General features: G+C 35.9%; 1 protein-coding gene across 6 annotated transcripts in view; it reads left to right on the forward strand.

Moving 5' to 3' along the window:
- The first annotated feature begins 5,677 nt into the window (after positions 1-5,677).
- Positions 5,678-27,717, forward strand: part of LOC138698371 (zinc finger protein 664-like) — a 44,350-nt gene continuing 22,310 nt past the window's right edge. Inside the window, exons 1-8 of one of the 6 annotated variants that reach the window (XR_011331848.1) lie at positions 5,728-5,883; positions 6,014-6,372; positions 7,421-7,570; positions 7,675-7,811; positions 10,033-10,151; positions 12,477-12,556; positions 15,393-15,503; positions 21,935-22,068. Coding sequence is in view for 3 of the 6 variants with exons in the window: in XM_069824239.1 (XP_069680340.1) it covers positions 6,278-6,372; positions 7,421-7,570; positions 7,675-7,811; positions 10,033-10,151; positions 12,477-12,556; positions 21,935-22,745 (1,392 nt within the window). In the remaining 3 variants the exon portion in view is untranslated. Of the gene's footprint in view, positions 5,884-6,013; positions 6,373-7,420; positions 7,571-7,674; positions 7,812-10,032; positions 10,152-12,476; positions 12,557-15,392; positions 15,504-21,934; positions 22,816-26,528; positions 27,212-27,717 lie in introns of those variants that run through there. The other 5 variants (XM_069824239.1, XM_069824238.1, XM_069824240.1 and 2 more) reach the window with 5 other exon arrangements.

The raw sequence follows: 27,717 nt of genomic DNA on the forward strand, positions 1-27,717 counted from the left end.
TACGATTCCATCCAGATCTTCTATTTCCCTGGTCTTCTGCATTTTCTTCCTCATTTCTTCAGCCTTTTCTGCACTCAATCTGGATCTGTATTTTCTCATTCTTTCTGCAGGTGTCATTGGTTTCTTTTTAGTATTTTCTAAAGGCATGTGGTCCATCTGGGGGAAAGGAAGCTTATTTTGCATTTATAGGTTATGGGGCATATGTTGTTAGTGCTACAAATACAACATAAACTATGTTACGTCTGTTACATTAAGTATGTTACGTCTGTTACAGTTCGTAACTACCAAAGTAAATGAGTTACGAACAAATGACATACCATTCCATAATCATTACATAATCCATTAGAAATCTGGTAATTATCATACATATATCTAATCTTGAATGTTGAAATATAAAAAAAATTATCGAAAATCGTAACTGACGTAACATCAAATATGTGTTATTTTAATGCTTTCATAAATCCATAAACCACATGCCACACTACTTATTGACATAGAAATTCTGAAAGTACATTTCCTCAGCTTGACTTTAGTACCACATTAGTTTCAGTTCCGTACCTTTGTTTCCAGAAAAGAACAGAAGATATTCAGTGATAATAGTCAGTGTCCAACTGAAGCTTTGTTGTCATTAATGAAATGAAGCAATATGGCAGCATGTCATGTGACACATTATTGTCAACTCTTGTTTTAGAAACTACAGATCATCCCTTAATTGGAGGGTAATTTTTTGTTTTAATAACAGAACTTTTTTTTTTTCATCGATCATGTCCACTTTTCATTGGAATTGCCCATATACGAAACTGACACAGGTTAGGTTAGGATAGTTTAGGCTTTTGTTATGCCTTGTATAGGCGAATCTGTGACAAGTTAGGTTAGTTTAGGATTTTACTGACAGGTTAGGTTAGTTTAGTTTAGGTTAGGCTTTTATTATCGTCAAGATGAAGGTGAAAGTGATTGAGTGTGACGCTCTTGAACAGGTAGTGATTTTTTGTTTACTATGTTGGCAGTTCAAGTCAGTTGGTGTCTATTCCAAATTCGGCGGAAGTCACCCAGATTTCCTCAAAGAAGAAATAGGGTTCATTTTGTGAGCATATCTGTTGACACAAGTAATCATGATGCCACAGAAATGCACCATGTAATTGTATGTCACTACTGTACATTTGCAATTCAATTATAGGCCTAAATGTGAAAGTGCTGCATTTCGATTTTGTTATCCCTGAAACAGCAGAGGCACTTTGCATGAATTGCAACAAGTACTCAAGAAACATTACATAGTATAACGTAATTTGTTTATATGCTGATAGTAAATATCAACTCTGTGTTTGGAGTTGTTAAGTGAGGAGATTCAAACAATCTCTTTCGTAAACTTGAAGAAAAGTTAAACATCTCTTTGATAGGAATTGGCTACATGTCGCACATTATTCATAACACTGAGGAAATAGCTTGCAATCAACTTCCCTTGGATGTAGAAACACTTATTATCATGGTATTAAAATATTTTCGTATTTTGTCTGCACAGAACATCTCAAAGAAATGTGTGAATTTGTTAACATTCAGTATGAAAAAGTTCTTGGTTGCAGTAGCACTTACTGGCTAGAATTGAGAGAATTACAAAATTGTTTCCTGCATTAAAGGCATTTTTCTTATATGATGGACAAGTATAGTGGACAGTATCAACCCCTCAACGGTCCTATTTGTGGCTGGTAATTTCATTGAATGAATTTGAGAATTTGTGATAAGAGCTTTTATCAATACGCTAAAAGAGTTTTTTTTCTTCACTGGGACATTTTAACCTTTTTAAATCACAGCAGCTTCTTCCTTTGTGGAAGATGAACATTTTGACAAATGTTGGAAAACTATGTAAATATTTTCAGAATAAAGGTGACTCAGAGAAATCTCTACAAATACGGATGGTAGTTCGACCCATGTTTGCTTATCCTGCAAGCAATGCTTTTGTGGAGCGTGTATTCAATATCATGGAATGATGAGAAGATCGTTTGAGTGAAAATAGTAAAAGCTGAAATTTGTATCAGGGAAAACCTTGAATTTATTTGTGCAGAATTTTATTGCTTCATAACATAAGAAAAAGAAGTTCTTAAAGCTGCAGCATCAAGCTCCAAATACAAATTTAAAACGTGAATTTGGAACACTGAAGTAAGATTGTTGTGTCTCATTATTTTTTTTGGCTAATATCAGATATCATCAGTTCAATAAAAAGAAACTATTTCTTAGCAGATTCTATATTTTATTATATATATTCATCCAAACTTTATGTAAAATGTCCTGTAATTACATTTATCAGAGTTAGGAAAACTACAACCTAAGCATTTCAAGTTATAAGCTGCTGCAAACATAGCTTAGAAACTGAAAAGAAGCTAATTTTCTAACTTCTTTCTGTGAAATCTCTAAAAAAAAAAAAAAAAAATGTTTCAAGGAAATGGAAGTGGAACGAAACGATTTCGTTCATTTGTGTATACATTTTATGACTCTCTTTCACAGCTTTCATACTCGGATAGCCTATGTGGGATGTACAGTGTGAAAAATACGAAAATATCTGCTGGATTATGTTGAAAATTGCATTCTTGTGGCCCAACAGTTTTATAAGAAACCTGTAAGCTCTGAAGATGTTTTTGATAAATTTTGTATTGTGAAAGTGTAATGTTCTTGAGAATAGTGGGAAAACGGAATGACAAAAAAAAAAAAGTGAAATATATTAAACATGTATAGGCCTAATGTTAGTAGCAAGTCAAGCTGTAACTTACAAGTCTTTCCTTTCTTCACCGAATTTTCATTTTTGTTCCTATAGTTTAATGCAAATATAGAAAGGGTGTGTCAAATACCATATGGATCAATATTGGACGTCACTAAAGAGTAGGCTACCGTAACGTGAGGTGACTTTGAACGCCGAGGTGACTTTGAACAGTAATTTAGCGCCTTTCTAAATTAAATGCTGTACCCAATTGCGAAAAAACTGAACTAATTTATTGGCAAATTAAACAGTTTTTTCGCAATTGGGTACAGCATTTAATTTAGAAAGGCGCTAAGTTACTGTTCAAAGTCACCAGTAATATGTCAGCATCAACTGTTGCCAATGAACTAAGTGTGAAATGCAATGTAAACTATTCTTGCATAAAATGTATAAGCTTCATCAAGGAAACAGTTATTGAAAGGAAACCATAGCAGTGAAAAATATTTCTGAAAAGTAAAAAACTGAAACTATTTTTTAATATACCAGATGTCATTCATTCATAGTTTTCTAGGTCTTTCACTGCAAACACATCATTCCCCAATCATTCCTATTTTCTGCCTTCATCTTAGTTGCTGCATGTAATCCATATATCTTAATGTCGTCTATCATCTGATATCTTCTTCTGCCCTGAACTCTTCTCCCATTCACCATTCCTTCCAGTACATTCTTCAGTAGGCAGTTTCTCTTCCTTGCCAGTTTCAGCATCATTCTTTCTTCACCCACTCTTTCCAGCCAGCTTCATTTCTTATTCTATGTGTTACCGCAGACGGACTCACCATGACATGTTTGTAATTTTTCTTGGGAAAGATAAATGAGATAGCTTCCCTTTGCTTTCCGTACACCACTCTCTCTTTCGCAACTTAAAAGATATCAGGGGGCCCTACAGTGGAGATGAGGACAGTGGATTTGACTAATTAGACCCTCCAGACTTCATCAAAATTCACTGCAAGAGTTGAGTATCAATTCTGTAAGGGTTTTTGACTGGTCAGAGACCGAACTCATAATATTAGAGTTGCTTGGAAGGATAAAGAATACCTAAAGTGGTGGAAATCTGCCAAAAGCATGAGGCATGTTATATGAGTATCATTAATGGTAATGTCACAGTCTAGTATATACAGCCATGAAGCTTGAGTTGTGTCTGCAATGAGGCGACATTAGCGATCCTAGTGGTCAGCAACTAACCATGGATGCATATTTACTGTGTATTGAGCTTCGTGACTGTATACAGAGTGTTTCAAAAATACGGCGCATAATTTCAGGTATGCATTTCCCACATGTAGACAATCAAAATAGTTCATTGCAACATGTGTCCGGAAATGCTTCATTTCCGAGTTATGGCCTTCACAACATTGAAATTCACCGGAACGTTTTTCTTTCCGCAGGTCGTTGTCATTACAGATGATGTTCAAAATGTCCACCTCCTGCTTGAATACAGACCTCACATCGATGTCTCATTGACCTGCGAACACGATCCCAAACTCCAGGAGTATTGCGTATGCCCTCAGAACATGCCACAATTCGATTCCGAAGGGATTCCAAATCTGGCACCGGAGACGAATAGGCTAAACCAATGATTTTAAATGGCCCCACAAGTAGAAATCGAGAGGGTTCAGATCAGGTGAGTGTGGAGGCCAAGCAATTGGGCCACCTCTACCTATCCATCGATCAGGAAACCTTCGATCCAAGTACCGGCGAGCCGTACGACTGAAGTGTGCAGGAGCACCATCATGCAAGAAGTGAATGTGTTGACGATTGATCAGTGGAGTGTCTTCTAAAACATGAGCTATGGTGTTTTGTGTACGCCTGGCCCGTAAGTCTGTTTACAAGTACATGGGGTCCAACTAATCGATCACCAATGATACCAGCCAACATGTTGAGGGAGAACCGCACCTGGTGATGAGATGGAACAGTTGCACGTGGGTTTTCATACGCCCATACATGCTGCTGATTGTGGAAATTTGTTATGCCATCTCGTGTGAACTGTGCTTCATCTGTAAATAATACTAAGGCAGGAAAGTTCGGATTTACACCACACTGCTGCAAGAACCACTGACAGAACCTAACTCGTGCAGGGTAATCTGCTGGTGACAGGGCCTGTACACGCTGCAAATGATAAGGATACAATTGATATTCTTTCAACAGTCTCCAGACAGTCGTATGAGGAACAATGACTTTCAACGCTACCCTTCGTGTGCTGATAGGAGGAGTCATGTTCACAGCTGCCTCCAGAATCTCCTCCTGTACTTCTGGAGTTGTAGATCTTGGTCGTCCCCTTCCCAAACCAGGAGAGTTAAATTTTCCATACTCGCACAGACAGTAGGCCTAATGGAGACGTACAAATGTCTTCCGATCTGGACATTGTCGCTGTGGGTACCTCTCCTGGTACAAACGACGAGCCAGCGCAGCATTGCCATCCGCCTTACCGTACATGAAGTGTATCTCTGCCAGCTCTTGATTTGAATACATGTCGCACAGTCTAACGCCTACACAACACTGAATGTAACCTTCGCCTCGGAATGAACTGTCAGAGTGCCCTCTTGCCTTTGACGGCAACGACCTGCGGAAAGAAAAACGTTACGGTGAATTTCAATGTTGTGAAGGCCATAACTCGGAAATAAAGCATTTCCGGACACTGTTGTAATGAACTATTTTGATTGTCTACATGTGGGAAATACATACCTGAAATTATGCCCCGTATTTTTGAAACACTCTGTATAATAGACTGTGGCAACGTTTTGTTGGAAAATTAATCCATTTTGTTCTTGTCTTTTTGCATTTATAAATCATTGGCGAAAGTACGCTATATTCAGAATTTTTTTGCTAGCCTATATTTGTTATAATAGGTACCGGTACATATTCACAAAATACAGCAATTTGAACGTATTATTTACTAGCAAACGGCCCATGCCACTGTCTCTTAGATGTTAATATTGATCAATGATCAGTATCTGTCATGCCATTGGAATTCGGAAGCTCGCCATGGAAATCTCTACAGAAGATTTTATTTAAAGTATGTGCGAAGTAAAGTTGGGTAGAAATGTGATCCCCAATATCGTTATTTGTACGCTTAGCTCTTTTTTTTTTTTTCTAGATTGTAAAAAAATGGAACAAATCAAAGTAACAGCCTGAGTTTGGTAATGAATAACCTACAAATTATTATTTACTCAGTTATATCCAGTCAAAATATACAATCGCTTGCTTATGCATTTATGTTACTTTAGGGTATTAGGATTCACTGATGTAAAAGTTTTGTTTTTATTTTAGGAACCGCGAAAGGAGACTGACTTTCACTTGTATCAGTTTTGCGCGAAGTGACATTGAAGTTTGAACCTGTGATCTCACTGGCGGTGCACGAATGCTTCCGAAGTAACACGAACATTGAAGCCCGACCAAATCCAAACTGCTGCGAATGGTGCTGCTATCTAGACGACAGGGCGTGGCGAAAGCCGCAAAGCAAGTTGTAATGAGCTGTGTTGTATTTGTTGCTGGGGTTGTGAATACAGTTTTATTAATTACGTGTGAGTTAAAATGTCAGGATGTATATGTGCTGTTTATAACTGCTACAATTACAGCATTACAAATTGCTCCAAATCGTATTTTCGATTTCCGAGGGATCATGAAATGTGAGTCAACAAAATTCTTTAGTACGATAGTTATACTTAATGTCTTAGTCTTCGTGTTGCTAGAATAATAAAGTACTGGCTAAACTAGCGCTGAGGTAGTGCCCTTCGTACTAATACTAATTCTCTTTTAATATAATAAATGAATAAAAGTGAAAATGTATTGGAAATGTGGGGTGAGTTATGGTTAGTATATCTCACTTCATCTCGCCAAAAAATTGTGATCTTGTAAAATTTTGACTAGTCCCACGTCTTAAAGCTTCAATGCTAATGTAAGGTCTATGGAATACAATAAATAAATAAATAAATAAATAAATAAAAAACTGTGAAACGAGCGGCCCGCGTTCAAATCCTGGTAGGAACAAGTTACCTGGTAGGAGTTTCGGCTTCCTCCAACTAATTGAAGCAGAATTGCTGGGTAACTTTCGGCATTGGACTTCGGATTCATTTCGCCATCATTTATTTACATAATACGTCATTGTTACCATAGCCTGGGTTAAGTTCACTGTGCAGTGTGCTGTATAAGAGTGCGACCGTTGGCGACAAATATTCACAGAACAGGAATGACAAGCAGAATAAGCCTCTGGCTGCGATGCAAGCCTTTGGACCTCTCCTCCCGTAAAAGAAAAAAAAACATGTTTTATCAAATTAACCCAGATTTTCCCACCGTCCTTTTTTAAGGACAGTTGCAGAGCCTTCGGATATTATGTCATTGTTGGTGTTAGGGACATTTTATAAGTTGTGCGATAATGTTGGTAGTATTTGTTAGCTTTAGAAAATATACGTTCCTTGTTTCAGTTTATTTCAACATCATTTAACCGATTTTTGAGAGTAACTAATGTGCTACTGTTTTTTATCACAAAAAATGTTTGGGCTTATCTGGGTTAAGTTTTATTGTTGTCAACATGCCAAGTGTCACAAAATTGTTTTGTTTACTTATTATTCTTTATGAATTGATTAGTAGGCCGATCTTTCGAACCCTTATTTAGGGCGGCTTTTGTTTCTACAAATTATCTCATGCATCAGATTACTAACAGTTTTATCTTTGCAGCTGTCAGGAGTGGATACACAAATGTAAGCGACAGGATTTGGATGCATTATTTAAAACTCTTGGTGCCGAATACCTGAATAAAAACTATCGAGTATGTTCAGATCATTTTCTCAGAACAAATTTTAAAAACCAAAACTTACCAAGTCAGGGGTAAGTGTGATATAAATAATAATTATTTTATTGACGCACTTTAAATTTCCTGTATAAAAATAGTCATGATTTTATGAAATTATTTTTTTTTTCTTTCGTGCCAGGTTGAAGAAGGGAAGTGTACCAAGTCAAAATCTGTATAATGAAAAGGAAAGTTCTTATCGGCGCACTCCCAAAAAAAAGTTTCGTATTGAACAGATTTCTCAACAATGTGATGATTCTGAAAGAACTGATACTGAAAGTGAGTATAGAAATAGATTCCAACAGCCTAAATAACAATAATGGTATGTTATATACAGGGTGTTTCAAAAATACGGGGCATAATTTCAGGTATGTATTTCCCACATGTAGACAATCAAAATAGTTCATTACAACATGTGTCCGGAAATGCTTTATTTCCGAGTTATGGCCTTCACAACATTGAAATTCACCGGAACGTTTTTCTTTCCGCAGGTCGTTGTCATTACAGAAGATGTTCAAAATGTCCACCTCCTGCTTGAATACAGACCTCACATCAATGTTTCATTGACCTGCGAACACGATCCCAAACTCCAGGAGTATTGCGTATGTCCTCAGAACATGCCACAATTCGATTCCAAAGGGATTCCAAATCAGGCACCGAAGACGAATAAACCAATGATTTTAAATGGCCCCACAAGTAGAAATCAGATCAGGTGAGCGTGGAGGCCAATCAATTGGTCCACCTCTACCTATCCATCGATCAGGAAACCTTCGATCCAAGTACCTACACAACATTGAATGTAACCTTCGCCTCAGAATGAACTGTCAGAGCGCCCTCTTAATACCTCCTTTGACGGCAATGACCTGCGGAAAGAAAAACGTTCCGGTGAATTTCAATGTTGTGAAGGCCATAACTCGGAAATAAAGCATTTCCGGACACATGTTGTAATGAACTATTTTGATTGTCTACATGTGGGAAATACATACCTGAAATTATGCCCCGTATTTTTAAACACCCTGTATAATTTCTTCAGTCTCTCATATTAGTACCACACATTTTAAACAATAGTCCCATATTTACTTTGTTTGTATTTGTGGGCGTAATGCCATGCCACTTTGCTAATATCAACTCCACGAGATTTTGCACTCACTCGATGCTGCTAATATAGGCTACAGCTGACTGTTATTATTATAGTAAGTATTTGGCCCGAATTTGATTTTAGGCAGTTATTACTGTAAGACACGTACTGCGATAACATAAAAAATTCCACCATTTGATATCCTTTCATCTGAGAAGAGATGTAATGTATTGACTTTCTCATAAAATTTCACTGAAATAACCTATTGTGCTGTTAACTGTCCAAAAATAAAACTCTTTCTTTCATTTTCTTCAGTACAAAATAATCTAGAACTAATTTCCATTCCTTGCTTCAAAAGAGTATTTTGGAAACGGTACCATACAGGAGCACAAATGAATGTCATTCTAATTCTGTAGGCTACCACATTCAAGTATATATTTGCTATACAAAATGAGTGATATTGAAACGCAAGTTTGAGAATATCACTCGTAGGTATAGGATGTATGATAGAAACTTATATGATAGCGTTTGCACATTGCACTGAATGTATACTTTTCATGTTTACAGCAAAATTTCACACTCATATATTACGATTACAGCCAAAAAAAAAAAACTTTGTAATATATTAAATAATTCGTTCAAATGTTCTATTTATTTAAGTTAAATTGGTTATGTAGTTGAAATAAGTATAAAATCATAGAGATAAAATTATGTCGCCCTTTTGCAAATCATTTTGTAAAACTTCCATCAAATATTTATGCTGAAGTATTTCCTCAGTAAGTACCTTTCAGATGGTTGTCAGCAATAATATTCTTATGTAGGCTAACTGTTGTTATATTTCTGTGGCTATTTTCGTCGTATTTAATGTTGGTTTATTATTTATGTTTCATTTCTCGGAAGTAAAGTTGAACAATTGCTTGACTTCTCTGAATGAATTTGACAGTTTTTATATGTTCTTCCACTGTTGGTTGAGTATCCATTGCAATATTTGAGACAACAATTGGCCTCATCTAAATATGTCTAAAGACTTTAGACTACTACAGTTCAAGAAATATTTTTACAGAGGTACGAAAGTAAACAGACTTTTCACTATGTCATTTTGGCTCTGAAGTACCTGATGTTGAAGTAGGGTTACAGTGTGTTGCTTATGAGGTTGGAAACTGCTGCAAAAACAAACCTAAAATATATTTATTTTTTATTTCATTTTATTTTGTTCTAGTGGAGTTTCTCATATAGGCCTATTAATGTAAAATATACATAAATGAAGGGAGGAAATTTATGAAGAGCATATATTAGATAATCTTTTGTTTACGTAAGATATCTAGTTAATTGTGCAGTGTAATACAGAATAATGCAAATGAAATGGAATAATGTATAAATATAAGGAAATATTGAATGTTTCGTCATTCGGAAATATTCCAGAGAACATAATGACTGCAATAAAAGAAGAACAGGAATTGTTAGTTGACAGAGCTACAAAAGTGTGTGATGCTGACATTGAGATCAAACAGAGAGATGACGAGATGAAGCACGAGGTTAAGGTAAGTTGTATTCTGCAAAATTATGATATTTAATGTTATTTCTTATTACACCACAAATTGGAGCAAGAGAAATGTGTAGATAAAATTGCACAATATTTGTTCTACTTCTGGTTTTCCTTTTTATTTTTAGTAGGCTACCGGTAATAAAATTGTCTTGAAGTTGAGATCTTTTGTCCACACCTGTGGAGTAACTGTCAGCGCATCTGACTGCGAAATCAGGTGGCCCAGATTCGAATCCCGATTGCTGGCACGTTACTTGGTTGAGATTTTTTCCAGGGTGTTTTCACAACCCAATATGAGCAAATGCTGGGTAACTCGGTGCTGGACACCAGACTCATTTCACTGGTATTATCACCTTAATTTCATTAAAACGGTAAATAACCTGAGATGTTGATATAGTGTCATAAAATAACCCACTAAAAAACTAAGTATCATTTTCCTCCTAATTTCTTTGTGCAGGTTACAGATGAGATTTTGTTTTTTCGAGAGGAGGACATTTTGGACAGTTATTTTGATTGAAAAAAGAAATACTGTGTTGTTATTTTTAAATAATTTTCTCATTCATATCAAAAACCATATTCAGAAATTATTAGTCAAGTTATAGATGAAGTAGTTGAGTCTAAATAGGAAAGTGTGAAATTCTCTGATCCTAGAGTGCGCAAAAATTTCATTCGAGTGATAGATAGTATCATGGGTATTACCGCTAAGCGCTGCTGTTGCACAATGGATTTCGCAAAATGCAATCGAAATGTTCTTATGCTCAAATCATCGAGCGCTACCTCATCATCTTCATAGTTGCGACATTGGCTACACTGCTCTTCACGTCACATGACTCACATTTAAAATTGTAATAAGATTACGAAAACTTTTAGTATTTTTATGCTATTGTGTATTACTGTATTACTATAATTATGAACAGATGAATGTACATTACCGTATTCAGTACTAAAAATAAACACTGTACATATTTCAAAACTTTATTTTTAAATATATATGTGAAAATTACTAAATTTTTTTAACATGAAAAAAAATGTTTGTGTAGTACAGTGTTTTTTTTCTTAACCTGTAATAGTACATTATGCAACGAGCCTATAATGGTAATAATTAAGATGCGAGTATGTTTATGAAACGAGCGCGAGTTTCATAATTTTCATACGAGCGTCTTAATTACCATTATAGGTAAGTTTCATACGACTTTTTATGCTCGACCACATTTCTAACTTGAAATTATCCATAAGTATTCATGTTATTCTTATCTGACTGAAGAGCGGAACTGACCTTGTGCAATACCTCGTAAATTGTGAGATGTGCGCAGACGCGAAAGTATTGATTTTTTCCGAGAAACACATGTCGACATTGACCTTGATATAATTTAGAGAGTAAAATAAACATTAATCTTGATATACCTTGAAATTCGATTAGACATTGAAAAACGAGATCACAAATTGAATTTATTTGAATATTATTTACAATTAATGCTGACTTTATTGCAAATATAGGTGATTTATTGTGCAATTGGTGAAATGAATTTGCGGGAATGTACTTTGTGAAAGGCTGGAAGATGACGGTGAATTGATGTTAATTTGTGTGTTGTTTTCTTCGACTGAGTTTAATATTGTATTTGAGATTTCAATTTTATTTTGGATCGATTCTTCAACATAACCTTCTGCGACAGTATTGGATTTCTGCCTCTGTGACGTTTCGCTATTTGTCTTTCGATTGTATATCCGAGAATAATCGATACTTGCGCTTTCATATTGCTACAATGGCATTTTCTGATTGGTGGAACACCTGAACTTTAATGAATAGGTGTACTTTAATGAGGTCCATTAAAGGGCTGCTACCAGATGTATAATTACTACATTTCGGCATGGTCGAGCATAAACGTATTTTCCAATTATCTGGCACTGCCTTTGTCCCACAATTGCCGGATACAAGGAATTCTACTGTACTAAGTTTTACTGATATGACCCTGTGTGATTTTTATGTAGCCTGTTATGATACTGAACAGGTTTTACAATAGTATAGCTCACATATTTTTGAATGAGATATTATTGAAAGAGAGAGAGCACCAATCTCTGAAGATGAACTTTGCTATGTGAAGAACAACTTTTTTTTTATAAAAGTATCAAGAATGTATACGTCCAAGTGGCCAGCATTTGTGTCTGTATTTGTAGGCAAGTGTCGATGTTACATGTTATGTTTCCTCTATTAGTTTGACTGTAGTTAGCACTCTTAGGAGTGCTGTTCAACAGCTTTTGGTTGCAGGACACTAAGAAAATAACATAACTGCATTTACTTCACATGAAATTATTTCTTTTAAAGGTGGAGCCATGGGAAATTACAATAAAGGAGGAACCTGAGGACGAGATTACACTGGAAGACTACAAGATGTTAACACCCAGGTGGGAAAAAAAAAGCAATTGTGTATGATATAGTAGAACCTCACAATTTTTTTTTTTATTTATTGTGAAGTGACTAAACATAGTACAAAGTTGTTATTGGTTTGGTTTACTGAACTATGGCATGTGGACCAGTGGGCTCTAGTTCACCGTCTCTGCTTCCTGATTACCCTTCACGTTGGATGCTTCTTTGCATGTTGTGCATTTGTGGGATTGGTATGAGTGCAGTTTCATATAAGATAGAATGGCTCTAGAAGAAAGAGTGTTTGTGTGCAAGACATATTATAAGTATGAAAGTATGAATCGGCTTGCCAGGTCTATATGGAGTTCACTGCAAAATTTCCTAATATTTGGCCGCCGATGAGGCAGGTAGTACATAAGTTAATGAAGAAATTTGAGAATACTGGGGTCGGTGTTAAACAAAAAAAACGCCCTAGAAACAGAGGCCAGATTAGATGACATTGGCGCTATTCTCGAACATTCACCACAAAAAAAAAAATAAGCTCAGCAGACAGGTGTGTATGTATCAACTACAACAGGGTAGTCCAGCCTTTCATTACTTGAGGGCCAATTGGAACATTTTACGAGTGGAAGATGGCCATCACGTCAAAATTATCTATCTGAATGATACAGAAAGTAAAAAAAAAAGGAATATCACGTAGGTGTAACTTTACTGGAGGGGGCATTTAAAATTGTACCTGCCTATCATTTACTTTACATTTTCACCAGAAGTCATTCATGGAAACTTAAAAATAATGAATTATGTCTTATTTAACGATGCTCACAACTGCCGAGGTTATATCAGTGTCACTGGTGTGCCGGAATTTTGTCCCGCAAGAGTTCTTTTACATGCCAATAAATATACTGACATGATCCTGTCGCATTTAAGGACACTTAAATGCCATCGACCTGGGCTGGAATCGAACCCGTAACTCCTGGGGTAGAAAGTAGTACTTTACTGACTAGGCCACCCAGGCCGACTGGAAACTTAGATTTACCCATTTTACACACCTTACAAATTGTTAAAAAATAGATTAGAATTAGGTGTAAATACAGGTTACTTGTTTAATAAGCAAATAGGCAATTTAACAAAAAAACGTTAATTGAAATTTCATCTAATATACTACGTAAAGATTATTATTTTTTGGTCCTACAGAATACATCTGTTATGGTAACAATTAATATTAGAGAAGAAAAATTCGCACTGATGCTGGGGATCGAACCCGGGTCCTTGGTTCTACGTACCAAGCATTCTCACCATTGAGCTACACCAAAGTTCAATCCACAGCACTGGATCCACTGGAGGAGAAGGATTCGGTCCAGTGCTGTGGATTGAACTTTGGCGTAGCTCAATAGTGAGACCACTTGGTATGTAGAACCAAGGACCCGAGTTCGATCCCCAGCGTCGGAGCGAATTTTTCTCCTCTAATATTAATTTATCTAATATACTCAATTGACACACTTCAAAATTAGGAAAGTTAATGTGAAGATTGGGACTGCTTTTTTGACAAAAGTTTCTCAATGTCCACTTTAAGCTCTGTGAGGGAAAGTCCTAGGCTTGATTCCAGTGCAGCACTTTGAATGTAATCTCTAGTTTTTTATTTAGTTACTTTAGGACCCGAAAAAGTTCCTTCACACATATACATACTCCCAAATAAAGATAACATATTTTCAAGTTGGAAGTTGTACATTTTAGAAACACGTTCTGTTGATACAAGCTTCCAGAAATTCTGAATAACACATTTTTTTTTTCTGGAAGAATAGATAAGCTTGAAAATCTCAAAACTCCACTTGAAGGTTAGAGGGCACCTGGCTCACATAAGATTCCATGGGATTGTTGAAAAATGCAAGTGTTGGCTTTAGGCCATCAAGGTCTTGGAATCTGTTCTTGAACTACTTCTTGACGTCACTTATGATTTCCTGAAACTCGCTGAAATTTAGTTTCTTCTTCTTTCAACTGTTGGAAAGATGGGAAGTGTGCTGTATCATCTGCTTTTACATTACATTAAGTTTACTGCAGAACCCTTCAAATGTCTGTAGAACTGGGAGATATTTTGTTTCTACCTTCCAGTTTCAAATTTAAAGTATTTAGATGGGATTTTAAATCAATATGTATGAATTGATTATATTTCATATTATCTTGATATTCATACCCAGTATTTTAATTTTTCAGAAAGATAATTTTATTCCGTAACTCAAAAATTGTTTCAGACTTAACAATACAATGAAATGTCGTCATATTCAGTTTCCAAACTGTTTTAGAATGCAACAAATGTTCTGTGTCTTTCAGCTTTTTTGCTTCCTCTTATTAGGTTTACAATACATATTTACAACCGTTTTCACAGTGTTACTGAAAAATTGTAAGACTCAATAATGGTTCTATCATTTTCAACAACGTTACCACACGGCATGGATTACCAAGCTTGAAGAGTGAAGTTCTGTATCGGATGGCCGTGATTCAAGAACAGAAACATGGCAGTCATAGAATGTTGTCATCTCTAGAAGAGAAACAAATTGTTTTGACCATGTCCGCTTTTGACATAATTGAATAAACTGTCATCTAATGGAAACTACAAAACTTCAGTATAAAATTTCGTATTGAAATCAAACTTACAATTTCTCTTGTTGGTTTATACATAATGATTATAATTGTACTTAAAAAAAAAGTATAAAAGAATCGAGGGCCAACAAAATCAATATGAGGGCTGTGGGTTGGACACGCTGATCTACAAGAAACTCAACTCGTGTATTACATCTTAAATCTTATCAGTATACCCCAGTGCATGCTCTGAAAGAATGTGATCCACGTTTGCGAGTGAATTGTTGCAATTGGTTTCAGGAACTGAAAGATTGCATTGAGTTAGACTGGGGAGAGTGAACAAGAACATATTTACTCATTATTCCGCTTATGTGGGACAAGAGGATCGACTTTTTCAGCATTTATTATAAGGTAAGTGTATTCTAGTTTGATTGCACTTTTAAGGTACTAATTTTTGTGGCCTAAACTGCAATCCTTGCTGAAGACCTGCACACCAATATATCAGTATACCAAACCAATAACAACTCTGTATGAAAATATGTGCACTTAAACTTAAGAGTAATAATAATATAGAAATAATACACATAAGAAATTGTTTTGTGGTAGGAAAAGCAACAAAGTAATTTAAAAATCATGTTGGATCCGATAAGCTGTATGAATTAACAAAATTTTATTAATAAGGCCGTCAAACTTATCTAATTGTATTGCAATAACATAAATGTTCTATTTTAACATGTTGATGAACGTTTTCAGTTCAAGGAGCCATCATCAGGTCTCCAATTAACCTACAATATCTTATGAGTTATGAAATAGATTCGAATGCGTAATGAATTGTGATGATACATATAGAGTCACAAGTAAATGGATAAAATTTATAATCAGTAAGAATTGTACAGGGTGCGGCATTTAACGTTTCCCATTTTAAGTTGGCGATTCTGTTCACATTGTTGGTAAAACATGTTTGCAAACACAGGGATTCGGTGTAGTAAAGCCTTGGATTTAGTTAGCCACATCCCAACACAGGGATTCGGTGTAGCAAAGCCTTTAGTTAACCATGGAACGTTGGCCGGTGCAACAGCGCATTTTCTGTGTTGAACAGTTTGTTTCAACCAAGTCAATTGTTGCTGTCCAGCGCGAGTTTAGGCGGATTTTTGGTTATAATCAACGTGGAGTTGCACCATCACGAAAAATAATCAGTGTGTGGGTGCGTCAGTGGCGTGAAACGGGATCGGTTCAAAACAAAGCTCGAGTTCGTCAGAAAACAGCGCGGACTCCTGATAATGTCGAACATGTGAGAATGGCTCTGCAGAGAAGTCCGTATCGTTCCATGCAGCGTCATTCCTGGATCATGAATTTGTCAGAAAGAAGTGTGCGAAGAATATTACACAATGATTTGCACTTCCATCCATACAAACTCCAGGTCGCACAAAAATTAACAGTAGTAAACAAAGCCCTGCGCATCCAATGTTGTCAGAGAATGCTGCAATTGTTTAACACTCACAATGACTTTCACAGCTGCCTGATAATGAGTGACGAAGCAAATTTCTGTCTCAATGGTTATGTAAACAAGCAGAACTTTCGTTATTGGGCCCCACAAAATCCACGTGAAATCTTTGAACGACTACTACACAGTCCTAAGGTTGTAGTCTGGTGTGCAGTTGCAGCAGAGGGTATCATTGGTCCTTACTTTTTCGAGGACGATAATGGTGCTGCGGTGACTGTGAACTCAGAGCGTTACAACATAATGTTGACAACTTCTATCTTGCCTGAGTTGAGACGCCGTAACTGGAACATTCAGCGCCTGTGGTTTCAACAGGATGGAGCCACATCCCATACAGCACGTGTTTCAATGAACCCACTTCGTGCTGCTTTCCCTGGGCGACTTATCTCCAGATTAGGTGATATTCAGTGGCCCTCTGTTTCCCCTGAGCTCACTGCACCAGACCTCTTTTTGTGGGGGTATCTTAAGAGTAAGGTCTATGGTCGTATCTTCATGACATCGAGGACCTTAAAACCGCGATTCGTGAAGAAATTGCAGATGTTACACCTGAAACATTGCGGCGAGTAATGGCCGATGTGCAGGGAAGATTGCAACAATGCATTGACGCCAATGGAGGACATCTTAAAGACATTATTTTCAAAACATAAGATGTACTGTAATTCCAAGATTATAATGGTTGTAAACTGATTAATTTCTTGTAATTTATTTGTAAACTAAATAAGTTATGGGGTTTGAAAATAGGAAACGTTAAATGCCGCACCCTGTATATACAAGGATAAAAATTGTTAAAAAGTAAATGATGAATTCAGTTTTATGAGTATAAGATTAAGCTATATAAATAGCATAAGCACCATTCCATGTGGTTGTGTAACAGAATTAACATGAAGTCTGCATTTACAAATGTCAGATCGATGTGCTGATACAAATTGGCAGAGTAGTGAAGAGAGATTAATATGCAGCTTCATGCGTAGTAAAAATTTGACATATACCGAAAACATACCTCCACCAATCATTCTATATACAGCTTTTCTAACCACCCAGAAACTCATAAAATCAATAAATTTCGTTTCCTCATTGATAGGTATTAACCATCCCACTAAGTAAATATAATTAAAATAAAGAATATAATTATATTATCTCTTTAGCCCTAGATAATGGTTTTCAAAAACATATAATACACAACCTCCTCAAAAAACGTAAGAAAATTATTTAAAACTCAACACACCATTCTTGAACCGTTAACTCCAAAACCCAAAAAAACATGGACAAGCATGACCTACTTTGGACCACTGTCTAATCAGTTCAACAACATCTTCAAAAAACACAATATAAACATTGCCTTCTGCACTAATATTAAATTAAATAACGTCATACCTAATAAACATCATAATAGAGATCGATTTAAAAATAGTGGCACATATATGCTAAAATGTAAAAATTGTCCTAGAAAATACATAGGTCAAACTCGCAGAAATTACAGAACCCTGTTTAATGAGCATGTTTCTGATTTCAAATACAATAGACGAAAATCAAAATTTGCAACACATCTGATAGAACGAGGTCTTGAATTAACCAATATAATGATACACTACAGGTCATTCACCCTATGATTGACAATCCCCGTATACATATTGCTGAACAATTTTACATTTCACAAACATTAAAATATAATGGTTTATCACTTTTAAAGGAGCCACTCCCGAATATACACAGTCCATTTTATAATTTAAATTCTCCTTGCACACGTAATTTTCAGTACTCCTATATGCCTCCTTCCTCCCCCTCTACCTTTCAATTTGATATCACTTAATCATTTTATAAACGTAACGCACCTCAACATTTGTGGCTGAACTTTCTACAACAATGGATGTATATTCTTCTGCTCGTCAATTTCATTGGCACTTCTTCATGCCCAAAATATGAAAACACTTCTTTATCGGATATATTGTACACTGTGAAATTTTATAACAATAGCTTTGTTTTATAATATAAAAATATGTTATCTCCATACAGTATAGATAGACAATACAGATTGTGGATAAAAAAAATGCTACAGTGCTGTCTTGCGTGTCATGTGCCTGGTGTACATCACTCGTCTTCTACTGTCTTGAAAGGTGTTTTTTATTTAAATATTTCTGATATTTTGACTCCAGTTGGAGAATGCTGGGTTTGCGTTGAAGGACCTGCTCATGAGCAGAAAACTATGAATGTATAATTTTCTGAAAATATTTCGATACAAATATTGTTTTCCTTCTTGCATACATTTGATATATTGTTGCTATATTGAGACTATATATTGATAGTAAGTTAACATGGAGCAACCATTTGAAATATATTTCTGAAAAAGCTCGTAAAAGATTCTCCCTTCTAAAAAGACTAGCAGGAAAGAAATGAGGATGCTCTAGGAATACTTTGAACACTACATACAAAATGTTTATACAGCCAGTGCTGACATACTGCGGAGAAATTTTAATTACTTCACCTTTCATAAACGACATAGCATATGTTCAAAACCAAGCTCTCAGACTCATTACTGGTGGAATCAAAACAACTCCAATAGATTCTATGAGATTCCTCACTAATATTAACAGCATCAAAATGACAATAGAAGAAAAAGCACTGATTCAATATGAAAAACTTATCAGATTACCAGGAAACAATTGGCATTCATACAGTCCTCTCTGTAGATTGAAAACTCAAAAAAGTTTCATATCCATTTTTCAAGAATTAAAACAGAAAATCAATATCCCGAATTTAAAAGATAACTTACAAATTAAACCAAACCCTTTAACTCTATTAAATATAGAATATAATCTAAATTTAACAGAAGAAATACTGAAATCAGAAGTAAACACTGAAATACTGAAACAATTGTCTTTAGAGACAATTAATATTAGGTACCCTCCACAAAACTGGCTTCATTTATACACCGACGGATCCTTGATCTCCAGAGAACAAGGTGCCGGTGCAGGTGTTATGTGCTGTCTCTTCTCACTTTATAGATCTCTTGGATATGGAACAACAAGCTTTGATGGTGAAATCATTGCAATAAGGGAAAGTCTCAGGAATCTTCTATGCCACATCAATAAATTTAGGAATGCAGTTATATTGTCAGACTCCAAAGCAGCTATTCTATCAATAGTCTCTAAACACACACCTTCATCTCAAACAGCAGAAATAACTAAAATGCTCTCTCAATTAATATCACTCAATAAAAGAATTGTATTCCAACGGATACCATCCCTTTGTGGAATCCTGGGAAACGAGAATGCGGATGCTTTAGCAAAGAAGGGCAGCACTGCTACTTAAAGACCTGTTACTAAATCTACGTATTACTCTGTGAAAAGATTTATTAAATCTACATACTTAGACTTCAACAAACAAAATTTGATAACACAATCCCAAGGGAAAAAATGGATCTCTCGGCATCAAAATCCACAGTTAATTCCCGATTTACCACGAAAATCGTCTGTAGCTGCATTTAGATTGGCAACAGGCCATGATTGTTTGGCCAAACACCTGCATAGAATTGGAATATATCAGTCCCCTAACTGTCCATTGTGCAACTCAAACCAAGAAATGGATTCGGAACACCTCAAAATCTGTGCTTCAGTGGCTGGTCATGATAACATCTTTGAAAAATATTGGAGTGCAAGAGGTCAAATGACTTTATTGTCAGACGCCTGGCATTAGAAAATAACAACAACATATTGAGACTACCATCTTTGTAGAAGGCCAATGATAGGTAGGTAGGTAGATCGGTAGGTAGGTAGGTAGATAGGTAGGTAGATAGGTAGATAGATAGATAGATAGATAGATAGATAGATAGATAGATAGATAGATAGATAGATAGATAGATAGATAGATAGATAGATTTATTTTAATTAACTGTAAGAATGACAAGCATTCATGTGTCGTCAGTATACAGAAAATTGACATAATATAATATAATATAATACATCTAGTGCTAAATATGCTAGGATATAGAATTACAAATGTTTTATTTTATACACTGAAGGTGAGAACATTTTCGGCGACACAAGCAAATATATACAGTATTATACATAGAGCTTAATACTAATTTACATGTAAAAGCCAATCTTAATTGTACCAGGTATGGTAAAATTTAACACGAGAAAGTCATATAATACATATTCCGAAGTGATATAGTGTTAAAAGTTGTGTAATAAAGATGTATATGTAATTATTTGCTATTTTTTAAATTGGAGTACTGTTCTTCCTGATTATTTATCTTCTGATTCAGCAAATACCACTTGATCATTAGCAAACAAATGTATGTTTAAAATTAATTAATTTAAAATGTAGTCCTCAATTTAAATTCCCAGTCATCTTACAGTGACTTCTTTAGTATAATAATGAAACAGTAGGCTAGAGGTGAAAGTATCGTCTCTTTTTCATTCTCTTGTTGATAGTTTTGCTTTTAACACTTACAAGCCAGAAAACTTATGCTACAATTGCACGCGAATGTTTAACTCTTAACCTGGGGTTCGTATATCTGCATAATCGGGTAAATTCGTGTTGGGTTCATTAGATGTGCGGTTTTTAAGACGCACAAGATATATCTGGCCAGCACATTGCTTAAGATCGCAGGTTCGCATCCTGGCCACTGCAGTCAATTGAGCCTGTGGTAAAGGATGGGGAGGGCCCATGTAAAGCAATCGGTATAATGGTTTGCATGGAAACTGATGGGGTTTCAGTTGACTGCAGTTGAAATGATTTCACTCCTTTTGAAGAAAAGAAAAACATTACAAAAAATCAATCAAGTGCAGTGTCCTTAATGTTATATAAAATTAAAGAATATCAACATATTTTATATTATATGACATACAATTTATAACATATTATAACACGTCATGACAATAATATTAGCTGGCATGGCTCCTAAAGGTTAATACTATTTAATTTCATTTTAATTTGTATTTTTGTAAATGGACTTTGAATTGCTTTTACTGTATATTTAAGTATCCCTATCTTCAGTATCAGAAGGTAATATGTATCCGACAAAAGTTTTCTACTAACATTGTCAAACACCTTTATAATATCTATAAAAGCTATTTTAATAATGAAGATATTAAATTTTACACGTTTTTCTGTTAGCTTGTTCCATGTAAAATAGCACTTTATGCAATATCTTCCTTTGTAGAACTCTTTCTTTTCTAATATAATTGTTTTTTCCTAGTGATTTCAATCTTTTGGAGATTAACTTAGAAAAAATCTTACATCCACACTTTTAGAAGTCATCAGGCTTACATTTTTCATATTCTGTAGATTGACTATACTTTTTAACTCTGTGATTTCTCTTGACTTTTTCATATTGCAGTGATCTCATAGCAGATGTAACACCTCATATTAGTGAAGGATCATTTGAGTATGAAGTTGGTGGAACTATCTTCCCTCATTCAGAACACCTTGAAAATGACCGCAACAACCACACCAATGATGACTGTGGTGAGGAATGCTCAACAAATTCACCGTTGCATAGTCCAGCTGACACGTCGGATAAATCATTCAAATGCATCGAATGTTTTAAAGGATTTAGCACTCGAACAACCCTCTCGGTGCACATGCGTACCCACACCGGAGAGAAACCTTTTAAATGCATGGAATGTTGGAAAGCCTTTGGTAATCGTGCAAACCTTAGTATTCATATGCGAACTCATACTGGCGAGAAACCGTTTAAATGTGTGGAATGTTCAAAGGAATTCCGCAATAGTACAAATTTTGGTGCACATCGTCGAGTGCACACTGGTGAAAAGCCATACAAGTGTGAATTGTGTACAAAAGGATTTTCACAATCCTCTCATCTCGTCAGACATCTTCGTACTCACACAGGGGAAAAACCATTTAAATGTGATGTTTGTGAAAAAGGATTCTCACAGTCTACGAGTCTTGCAGTTCATCGTCGTATTCACACTGGTGAAAAACCGTTCGAATGCGATATCTGTTCGAAATCGTTTGCTCATCGTGAATCCCTTGTAGTTCATTGCCGTACCCATGCTGGGAAGAAGCTTTTTTATTGTGAACATTGTGGTAAACGTTTTGCTAAGCGCCAGACACTTCTGAAACATTGTGAGAGTCGAAAATATCTACAAAATGTCTGTGATACTACATGCTGTGGTCAGAATAATTAAGAGAGTTGGAAAGTCGTTTATTTCTAGTTATAAAACTTAAGATGAAATTTATAAAGTATAGATAAAGTGTTTCTAGTCTATCTTTAACTTTGTGAAACTAAGGCCCGTAACACACTTGAAGAGTTTTCGCTAGCGAGAAATGTGTTGCGAGAAAGAGGCGAAGAGCCTTCTCCACACACTTGGCGAGTTCTCGCTATCACAGATCACACCTCCCTATGATCATCTATGCACTGCCTTCGTGCAGAAAGTATTTTTCTGATTATAGTAACGACTCGTTGGGGGAAATATTATAGGTTATGTATTTACGTATATTGTCGTACTACTTTACAAATTACGTACGAACGCTATGTTGAATCTGAGTATTCAGATGATGAGGAAATGGAGTTACAGGAACATATTTTGTTAATGAAAAGAAAAAGTAGGCCTAAAATTAAAGCCAGAAATATCTGAAAATCACATTGTATCTTACGAAAATAAGAGCGAGTTTTGGACACTGGTTTCGATTTGAATGATGATACGTTTTAGGCGTTATTTCAGGTTGAATGGACCTCAGTTTTTTGCTATTCATGATATGATAGAGGATTCTTAGCTATGTTCTGATTAAAATTATGTAAACTGTTCAGACATATAGATACATTATTTCAAATGTTTAATTAATACTATTAAATCTCGTCAAAATAAAATATAACCCTATTTATTTTCAGATAATCTGATATTTATCTCCAGATTTCTTCTTTAAGTTCCGTGTTTTTATAGTTTTCATCCCCTGTATCATATAAATAGACCTATGGGTGACATCATTCAAGTTCGATAAGTTTCTGACTGCAATTATCAGCCATCTTTCTCATTTTCAAATAAAAACAATACAATTCATCGGCACCTGTGATATGTTTTTCTACATTCAATCGTCATAAAGAGTATAAATGTCAAACATCTTTGATAAATGTGTCAAGAAAATTCGCTGAGCTACCGATTCCAGCGAGAAACTCGCGCGAGGTTTTTGCCTCGAGCGAGAATCTCTTCCAGTGTGTGGACATCCATTTGAATCCATGTTATCAATTTTTTTAATTTTCTCGCAACACATTTCTCGCTGGTGAAAACTCTGCAAGTGTGTTACAGGCCTAACGTAGTGAATGGAGACCTGTGTGGAAGTTAGCACATTGCAGACGACAGTAGAGTTGTTCCAGGAAGCACTTCAGAACGCATTCCGAACTAATACCGAACTTCTTTCGACGCATGCGCCAGTTGCGAACAGTCTTTGAACTAATAGGGGTTTTGCGTTGTTGGAATGCTTCTTGAACTGTTCTTTCACGGCCTTCAGAGTTTCTTCTCATATCAAAATTATATTTATCTTCCGAACTTAATTTGTCGTAAAATATCACTATCACCTTTCAAATCACTCATGATGGACTTCTTTTTTTTTTATCTTAACCTGCCAAGTCTCGAAGCATTTTAACCATAACTTCAGATAAAACTATCTGCACATGCGTAAACAGTACAGAATTCCCAGTCAAGAACCAATTTCATTCATTCTGAACGAGTTCTAAAGGATATTGGAACAGGTAACTGGGAGTTCAGTATCAGTTCGAAATCAGTTCTAATCTTGCTGGAACACATATCGAACCACTGCGCATGAGCCAGCAGTTCAGAATCGATTCTGGACGTGCTGGAACAAACCTTGTACATATGTGCATGGAACTATGTTAATATCACTAGCGAATAGAAATTATAAAGAATGGACACTGAACAAACTTTCCTGGTCTGTTTTTCTGCAAACATGCGTTTCGTTAGTCTATAATTCTACTTTCAAACACTAAAGGTCATTGTAATCGAGCACCTGCTACAGTGACTCTATATTCATTAGAGTCACTATAGCACCCGCGAATGGTGGAACAGCAATCCTGATTTGCTGGCTAGTCTGCTGAAAAGTATTTCTGCTGTCGACTGCTGGTGCAATAAATTCCCTATTCTCTGGTGTCACTCTTGCTTACATTATTGCACTATAGCATGAAACCAACACTTCCATGTCGTTGACTATTCTCTTTTATACCAGGTAAAAGCCTTAACAATGTGACTATAATATGTAATTTTGCACTCTCCAACATAATAGATATAAATCTTTTAAAATTTGTACCTTTAAAAAAATTTAATAAGATTATTCATATAATTTATGCACTCTTATTTACGATATACGTTATTAGGGGGAAGCAGGTTAAGCATACTTAATTATAAAAGTGCAACCAGTTCGTGTATTGAAAAATACTTTCCGGTAATATTCACGCACATAACATATCTAATTAGTGACGAAAGTATAAGTTTGTTTGTTTGTTTTTTTCCCTAAATAAAGAGATTAATTTAATTGCTCATGTCTTTGTTATTTTCTCTACAATCTTAAAAATTCTAAAACTGACTTATTACACAAGAAATGGGACTTTTGGTGACACTTCGATACTTTGTCACAAAACACACTGATGAAAAAATTTACTTAAATCGTTGAAAATAACTTGTAAATTGTAGCAAACCACTCTAGATACACGATGTAATTACTCGAAAGATAGGCTATAAAGTCACCCAACGCGCCCTAAATCAAGGAGGCTTTACATATCTTTAATTTTTTATATTGTACTTCTCTTTCAATGATGTATTACTGTTCGAATTAATCCTTTGAAAATAGTTACTTCTAATGCAGAGGAGGGGTGTGTACTATAGTTTTGGCCTAAATACAAATAATACTATAGGTTTGAGCTGCTAGTACGATACTTTTGGCTGTGGGAGTCTGATAACACTGGTATTTTTTGAGCTATATCTAGCAGGTCCCTATAACGTGCAGATGTCACTGTACACCTAACAGGCCCCCAAAGTGTTCATGTGTTTGATCTTTTCTATCTTTTTTCTGCGCTTATACAATGTTTGCTGCTGATTGAGGTTCTGATTGATCCTACATCTATTATCAGGCAGTACATCTCACTTGACAATATGTATCAGAGGAAGAACAATATTGTTTGTATGCATCTGATTGAAGTGTATAATATGTAGCTAATCGGCGATGGACTGGAATTTGATCGCAATTACCCGTCGTGTTTTCTTTTCAATGTTCTTACTATTCATGAAATGTTTACACTACAATGTTTTCATTCCGTTAGTACAATGAACTGAATGCGTACTGCCCGTCCATTTTAAATTGACCGGTGTTGATTCCACGAAATAGCAGAGTACCTACGTCATTCCCCTCCACGAATGGTTTGATTTCCTAAATGCCCCGTGCTCCTTAATCGCCAACAATGTGTTGTATACGGTGACATCAGCGGTCATAATTCATGATTGAACGCGTATAGTACAGTTATCCACAGACTGCGCACGGAATCCAGTCGGACTCCGATTCCAAGTCCACTGCGCAGTGCGCATTGTGGTGACATTGTGTTTATCGTGCACAGACTGTTTGCATCCCAGATCACATATATGAGGGGTTCACAACCAGAGTGGACCAAGTCCATCTGGAGTAGTTCTGAGATATTGAGTCTTGAAGTTCCTGGCTCACTCTTAGCAACCTTCACCTTACATAAGAAATGCTGCCCTCTGTGGAGTAACAACTGAGCTGTGGACTTTATTTGTTATGGCAATGAATAAATCTAAGTTTTCTTCATCTGAAATTGTATTAATCCACAAACTGATCACTGGTGGACTTGATCCAGTCTTGTGAGCCCCTCATAATATGATAGGGTTTGTAAGTTTGGTATATTTCATGCAAAGTTTTAGCGCTTGTTCATTTTAGAGTTGGCGACACTGTTGTAAGACTAAAGGTGGCCGTGACAGACGTTTCATTTACTGCTTATCACGTTATTGCTATATAATTTTATTTTCAGTACGAGAGGCACTAGTTAAAATTCACTGATTTAAGACGTGTGTGTACTCCTTACAATTCAGTGGTGCCGATATATAAATACACTGTAGAGCAAAGAGTTTTTATCCTACGAGTCCTATGTAAAACTTGAGTATGCAGAGGAAGTTCCAAGACTGTTTTCATTGAAGTATCCAAGAGAATGTGCCCCTCATAGAGACCATAGATAAATAGAATAGAGATATTGTAAGAAAATTAGTTAATAAAGTTAGAGAAATTGAATCCATATTGAGCAAAAAGCCCAAGAAGAAGCGACGTGTTCACCGAGGAGAAACTCGATTAAATAGGTGTTAGGTTATGACAACCCTGACGAATGTTTCAGTTTTGCACAGTACGCAGACATTTCGTTTTCTTCTGTACGCACTGCAACGAAGTTTCTGAGTTTTCTATGCGTCCTCGGTGCAGCAACTGTTAATTGTAACTGTGTTTCAGCTAATCAAATGAAGTGCGTTGAAAATTCATGTGTGTTCGTATCAGTGGTTTATTTGGACCGGAACGCCGTTCCAATAAATAAACATGACAATGCCGAACTTGACATCCAGTACGAGTTCATTTGGTAATTGATAAGGTGAGTTCCTGTAAATATTTTTTCCAACTAAATCACTGTATTGAAGCAACATTGGATTAAACTAGCCCAGAATTTGTTCCAATGATTTCGGAAACACGTCTTCAGCTGTTTCGTATATAATACCAACATAACTTTGGTGACATTACGAGAGTTTCACGCAAGTGTACACTCACGCTATGCCTTGCATATATTTACTTATGACTTTTAAGGAACCTGGTGGTTCGTTGCCGTCCTCACATAAGCCTGCCATCGTCCTTATTCTGTGTAAGAGTAATCCAGTCTCTATCATCATATCCCACCTCCCTCAAATCCATTTTAATATTATTCTCCCATTTACGTCCCAACAGTCTTTTTTTCCCTCCGGCCTCCCAACTAACACACTATAAGTATGCATTTATGGATTCGTCCATACGTGCTACATGCCCTGCCCATCTCAAATGTCTGGATTTAATGTTCCTAATTATGTCAGGTGAAGAATACAATGCGTGCATTTCTACGTTGTGTAA

The sequence above is a fragment of the Periplaneta americana genome, chromosome 4 (genome assembly GCF_040183065.1).
Source record: "Periplaneta americana isolate PAMFEO1 chromosome 4, P.americana_PAMFEO1_priV1, whole genome shotgun sequence".
NCBI lineage: Eukaryota > Metazoa > Arthropoda > Insecta > Blattodea > Blattidae > Periplaneta > Periplaneta americana.